Source organism: Phyllobates terribilis, unplaced genomic scaffold (assembly GCF_046119375.1).
Source record: "Phyllobates terribilis strain yellow unplaced genomic scaffold, ASM4611937v1 Scaffold_2__4_contigs__length_985480577, whole genome shotgun sequence".
NCBI classification, from domain to species: Eukaryota; Metazoa; Chordata; class Amphibia; order Anura; family Dendrobatidae; genus Phyllobates; species Phyllobates terribilis.
Window position 1 is genome coordinate 532,918,062 of NW_027362762.1, and position 6,000 is coordinate 532,924,061.

The following is a 6,000-nucleotide window of genomic DNA, read 5'->3' on the forward strand; positions in this document are numbered from 1 at the left end:
ATTTTCAGTTGTTTCACACTTTTTTGTTATAATTCCACATATGTTAATTCATAGTTTTGATACCTTCAGTGTGAATGTACAATTTTCATAGTCATGAAAATACAGAAAAATCTTTAAATGAGAAGGTGTGTCCAAACTTTTGGTCTGTACTGTATATGGCACTGAACGGAGTAGGGAAAGGGCCTAGGACTGTGGTGGTGGCCCTCTAAAGGGTTAAATAAAGTGCGGGAATTTGTGGGGCTGCACTATGGATTTTGGGGATGTGGTAAGCAAAAGAATATATAACTGGAGAAAAGACAGCGTCTTGCCAGTAAAGAGGAACCCTCCCTCCCTTTTTTTTTTTTTTTTCTGGTTATGAAAACAAATTGAATAAGAAATTTGGTTTGCAGTGTGGTTTTTGTTAGGTGTCACAGCGTGGCCGTTCTCGTTCATGCTCGATAAGTTCTATTCGCAAGGCCCACTCTACACCAGCGGTTGGCTTTTGGGAATTTTGTTGGTTATAAAGCATAAAATGAGCGTGGACAAGGAATGTTTTTTGGCAATGTATGTACTGTGTTTTTTGGTAAAATAAAACTGTGGCCAACCCACATCTCAGGATGCGTTCCGTGTGTGGTTAATACAGCCCCAGGTTATTGGCAGGAAAAGTTATGGAGAAGTGTTACACTCCTCAGTCCTATAAAAACATAGATGGGAAAAAGTACTCTCAAATCATCATGAGCAATATCATAAGATATTAAATTATGTTTATTAGACATTATGCCAATAGCAATCTTTTTAAGGCTAATGATTCATTTTCATTTTTTACTATTCTCTTTACCTGGTAGAATAAGTAATGCCTTTTTCTTCTTACCCATAGAGTAAGCTGCACATGGAAGGTTTCCGCAGTCTGAAGGAGGGAGAATGTGTGGAATTCACGTTCAAGAGATCTTCAAAGGGCTTGGAATCCACAAGAGTGACAGGACCAGGGGGTTCTCCCTGCATAGGAAGTGAGAGGAGACCTAAAGTAAAAGGGCAGCAAAAAAGAAAACCAAAGGGGGACAGGTATAGAATTTTCTTTATTTTTCACAACTTACTGACCTTTGTCAATAATATAGATCACTTAAAAGGGAACCTGTCAACTGATACATGCTGCCCAAACCATGAGCAGCATGTATCAGCCACTGGCTGTAGTATCCCAGCCATGTATATTTGCCTCTGAAACGCTGCGAGGTTTCAGAGTAAAATATATTTTTTAATAGCAGCTGGGGACCGAGCAGCCATATAGACTAGTTGTGCAAGTATGTCCCAGGCGTATTCTCCTCACCCGCTGACAGTGACTGGTAGGCTATGTGCCCACGATGCAGAAATGCTCGGGATTTTTCCTGAGCGTTTCTGCATCCCCCTGGCAGAAAAAACGCATGTGAATTTTACATTTGCCAGGGACAAGCGGATGTGAAGCGTTCTTCACATGCATTTCCGCATGCGGGTTGTCAAGCACTTTCCAAGAGATTTTAGCATCACTTGGAAAGTGCTTGATAACTTGGTCACACTATATAAATCCATGCAACCGGCATGGATTTATATACTGTGATCTTTAAAGAAAGGTAAAAAATAAATATTATACTTGCCTTCTGATGGCCCTCGATGTCCCTGTCTTGGCTTGCCGGCAGCTCGCGGTAGACTAAAGGACCTGCCGACGTCAGCGGTTGCGTGACCCGTCACATGACTAAATGACGTCATGGCAGGTCCTTGAGTCCACTGCGAGCTGCCGGCAAGCCGAGACCAGGACACCGGGGGCCATCAGAAGGTGAGTATAATTTATATTTTTTATTTTATTCTTTTTTTTATTTTTACAGGTTCTATGGTACCCGGGTCCAGAGGAGAGTCTCCTGTCCTCCACACCCGGGTACCATCTGCACACTGAAATGCATGGAATCCGCATGCACAGATCAAGTGATGCAGATTTCATGCGTTCAAATGCAAGTCAATGGCAGCGAAAACGCCGCGCTTCCGCAAAATAATTGGTAGTGCTGCGTATTTTTCCGCAATGATAATCCGCAGCGGAAATTTCCGCGGCATGTGCACAGCACATGCGGATTATAATTGGGGAACATGACAGGCCTTCTACTAAGCGTTTTTTAAGCATTTCTGCAGCGGAATTGCCGCTGCGGAAACGCTTAAACGCATAGTGGGCACACAACCGTACGGCTCGGAGGAGGCTTGCCAGTTTGTTTTGTAGGAGAGTTGGAAGGCCCCAACATAACACCAGGTTAAGTAGGTCTTAGCTTAGTGTCCACGATGCAGAAATGAAGCAGAAATTTTCCTGAGCATTTCTGCATCTCCTTGGCAGAAAAACGCATGCGTTTTTTACATGCGTATTTGCATGCATATTTGCCATGCGTTTTTCCAATGCATTGTATAGGCAAATACGCATGCAGAAACGCACAAGAATTGGTCATGTCTGTTTTTTTTTCTGCGAGTAAAATCTGCGCAGAAAAAATACGGACCATGTGCACAGAACTTGCAGAATGTCATAGGAAGTCATGGGATAAGGTATGCAATGTGTTTCTCGAGCGTTTACGCGCTGAAAATACGCACCAAAAACGCATCGTGGGCACACAGCCTTATGGTCCCTTGTTCCTCTAAAAAAAGAACACACTGAGATGCCTGTATACTAATATTGGTCATTTCTAGCATTCTATTTGATCTTAAAGAGGACCTGTCATGAGGTCAGAAGTGGCCGATTTTTGCTCTCATTTTATTGTTACCACGCCACTGAGTTATTTTGTTTTTATTTATTTAATATAAATCCATCATACGATTACAGAGATATGAGGCTTTTTATTTAGTGCTGACTTTTTTGCTCACTGAGGGGCATGTCTTTAGGCTGCTCTGGACAGTTTTTTTCTCCGATATTATTCCCGCTGACTTTCGACCTGGTGACAGATCCTCTTTTAATCATATTATCACAAATGGCCTTTTAGGTGATAAATATTCTACAGAATTCCTTATTCTTTGAACAGATGCAGCAAAATTGTACAAAAGTTTTACTGATTGAAAAAGATGATCTAGTGAGTTTATTGGTAGCGTCCTCACAGTCAAGGGCTGCTTTAGGTATTCATCAGGACAGTTTTCACACCCTGAACAAATATGAAGAAATTAAAGGGGTGGTTCGAAACTAATACTTATTTTAATCTTAAATATTTAATGTATTAATCTAATCTAGTTTCCAATACACTTTAATTAACCCCTTCACGCCGTGTCCCGGCCTTTGAAGCAGGCTTCGGCGCTCAGCTTGCGTCTTTTCCGCACTTGATGGCTACTTTAATCAGCCATCAGATGCCTCTAACAGCTGCAGGTGGATCCAAAATCCGATGGGTTGTCATCACAGCCGTGGATCTGCAGAAGATCCCCGTGCCTGTCATTACAATTCTTCTGTGAATGCCGGCTCGTGTCCAACGTTCATAAGAGATCATGATTTTTGCTAAACATAGCAGTGCTGAAGCTCTACTATGTATAGCACAAGCGATCAGACAATTGCTGCTTCATGTCTCCTAAGCAGATTATTGAATAAACAAAAAAATAAATAAATAAAAAATAAGTTCAACTCAGCCCCTTTTTGCTCCATTAAAAATAAAACTGATAAAAATATACACATTTGGTATCGTGGCATTCAGAAATGTCCGATCTATCAAAATATAAAATAAATGAATCTGATCGGTAAGCAGCGTAATGAGAGAAAAAAAAAGCAAAACTCCAGAATTTGGGTTTTTTGGTCGCCGCAACATTTCAATAAAATGTAATAACGGGCAATCAAACCATTGTATGTCTACCCCAAAATGGTATCAATAAAAATGGCAGCTCGGCACACAAAAAATAAGGCCTCACCTGGCCACGGATCACAAAAAATGAGAACGTTATGGGTCTCGGAAAAAGGCAACACGCATAAAAACTTTTTTTTGTAGAAATTTTTGAATTTTTTTTTCAACACTTTTTAAATAAAGAAGAAACTATACATGTTTGGTATCTGCGTACTGATACTGACCTTTTTTTTGCAATTTCACCGCACATGGATTTTTTTTCCGTTTTCCTGTACACTATATGGTAAAATCAATAGTGTCGTTCAAAAGTACAACTCGTCCCACAAAAAACAAGCCCTCCAACAGCCATATTGACCAAAAAATAAAAAAAGTTATGGCTCTTGGAAGAAAAGAGAGAAAAAATGGAAAATGGCCCGGGGGTGAAGGGGTTAAAATGTCCCTACCGTCCCCTCCCTACTCTTAAACTGTTTTATTTTATTTTTTTACCTATTTCCTATTTGAGACATTTTGTTTGACAAGCCTCAGTGCATGCTGGGATATTCAAATACCATGGTCTTTGTCCCCATCCTGAAACAAAGCATCATCAGTGAGGACACTTGGGGGGTAGGAGGTGGGTGATGGTTACACAGAGGGCCTGTTCTCTGCTTTTCCTGCTCGCTGTGTTCTCTCCTTACAATGCGCACTAGCAGTGCGCTCTCTGGCTGTTTTGTCACTTCTCATTATAGCTGGCGAGTGAGCGCATGGTAACAGTACATTGAAAGTAATATCAAACTGTGGCAAGGGAGCTCCTACTGAGTGGACAGTAGAGCAGGGACTAGCCCAGGCACTGAAACTGAAGTCACTGGTGACACTTACTTTCTTTCAGGGTGGGGGCAGAGGCTGCAGCAGTTCTCTGCCACCTGATGACGTCTTGGTTGGGTATCACAGCATGCACTGGGGGTTATCAAACCAGAGGTAGATAAAAAAAATAAAAAATAAAGCAGTGAGATAGCACAGTGAGGGAACCATAAGGATTTTTAAATTAAAGTTAGAAAAAGATTAGATTATTATATGAAATACACAAACCTTTTAGGATTAAAATAAATGTTCGTTTCGACCACTCTTTTTTTAAATTCCTTTATCTCCCTCCCTTGGAGTCACTGAAAGCTGTACAGGAGCAAAGGTGACAAACCATCTTGTAGTCTTCCCCTCTGTCACTTGCAGCTTCCCCCTTTTTGATGATTTTGCATCTACCGTTGAACACTGTGCCCCCCTGATTATTGGATTGCAGTGTTTGCTCTATGGCAGAAGCAAAGCAGCTCCTTTTGTCATGAACTCCTTAAACAGCTCATATCCCAGCTCTCTAGACCTTTGCTAGTGCAACATAAGGAAGTTACTAGGGAGGACTAAGTCAAAACTGTCTTTTGATTTTCTGGAAATGGCTTTTAAAAATGATGCTGATTTTTGTCCAACAACCAGATGCAAAAAAAAAAAGAGTAATGTTGTATAGTCATTTTTACATTTTTACTACTTTGTTCATACAGATGCTATAACTGCGGAGGACTCGATCATCATGCCAAAGAATGTAATTTGCCTCCTCAACCCAAGAAATGCCACTACTGCCAGAGTACAAACCATATGGTGGCACAGTGCCCAGTGAAAGCTGCCCAGCCTGCCAATTCGCAAGAAAAAATTGTCATTGATTTATCAAGTCCAGCAACTACAGAGTAGCTGGAATCACTTAGGCTAAGTTCACACTATTTGCTTTGTCTGCCAAACTAATATACCCCTCATGACAGAAGTAATACAAGATGTGCTGCAGTTTTATGGCATATACTTCATGTAAAATAAGTGATGTTGCTATTTAGAAAAATATAAGTTAGCAATGTTTTACAATCTGCAACACAAAGAGTAGAAATAGTGTGAACTTAGAATTGCATCGGAGCAGAACTGGGGGCTGAGCAATAGTCTTGGAGGAGTAAAAGAAATGTTTGTAAAATGTACTACAAACAAACTTATAACACACACTGTACTACAGCATAGATGCGTTAAATGGGCCAACACAGATGCTATGCATGGTCACCACTGAATTGACAACAGCTATAATTGTCTCACAAAGATTCTCCTACTAAGGTCTCATTCAGATGTTTTTTTTCTCATACGAGGAAAAAAATTGTCCCTTTTTTTTTTTTCTTTAATCTGTGTGCTGAATCCAATTTTC

The 6,000-nt window shown here is 40.6% G+C and overlaps 1 protein-coding gene across 1 annotated transcript in view; it reads left to right on the forward strand.

Annotated features, from left to right (window-relative positions):
* Positions 1–5,510, forward strand: part of LIN28A (lin-28 homolog A) — a 28,502-nt gene extending 22,992 nt beyond the window's left edge. The window contains exons 3-4 of the mRNA XM_073669129.1: positions 857–1,041; positions 5,324–5,510. Of these exons, the coding sequence (XP_073525230.1) occupies positions 857–1,041; positions 5,324–5,510 (372 nt within the window). The remainder of the gene's footprint in view (positions 1–856; positions 1,042–5,323) is intronic.
* The last annotated feature ends 490 nt before the right edge of the window (positions 5,511–6,000 follow it).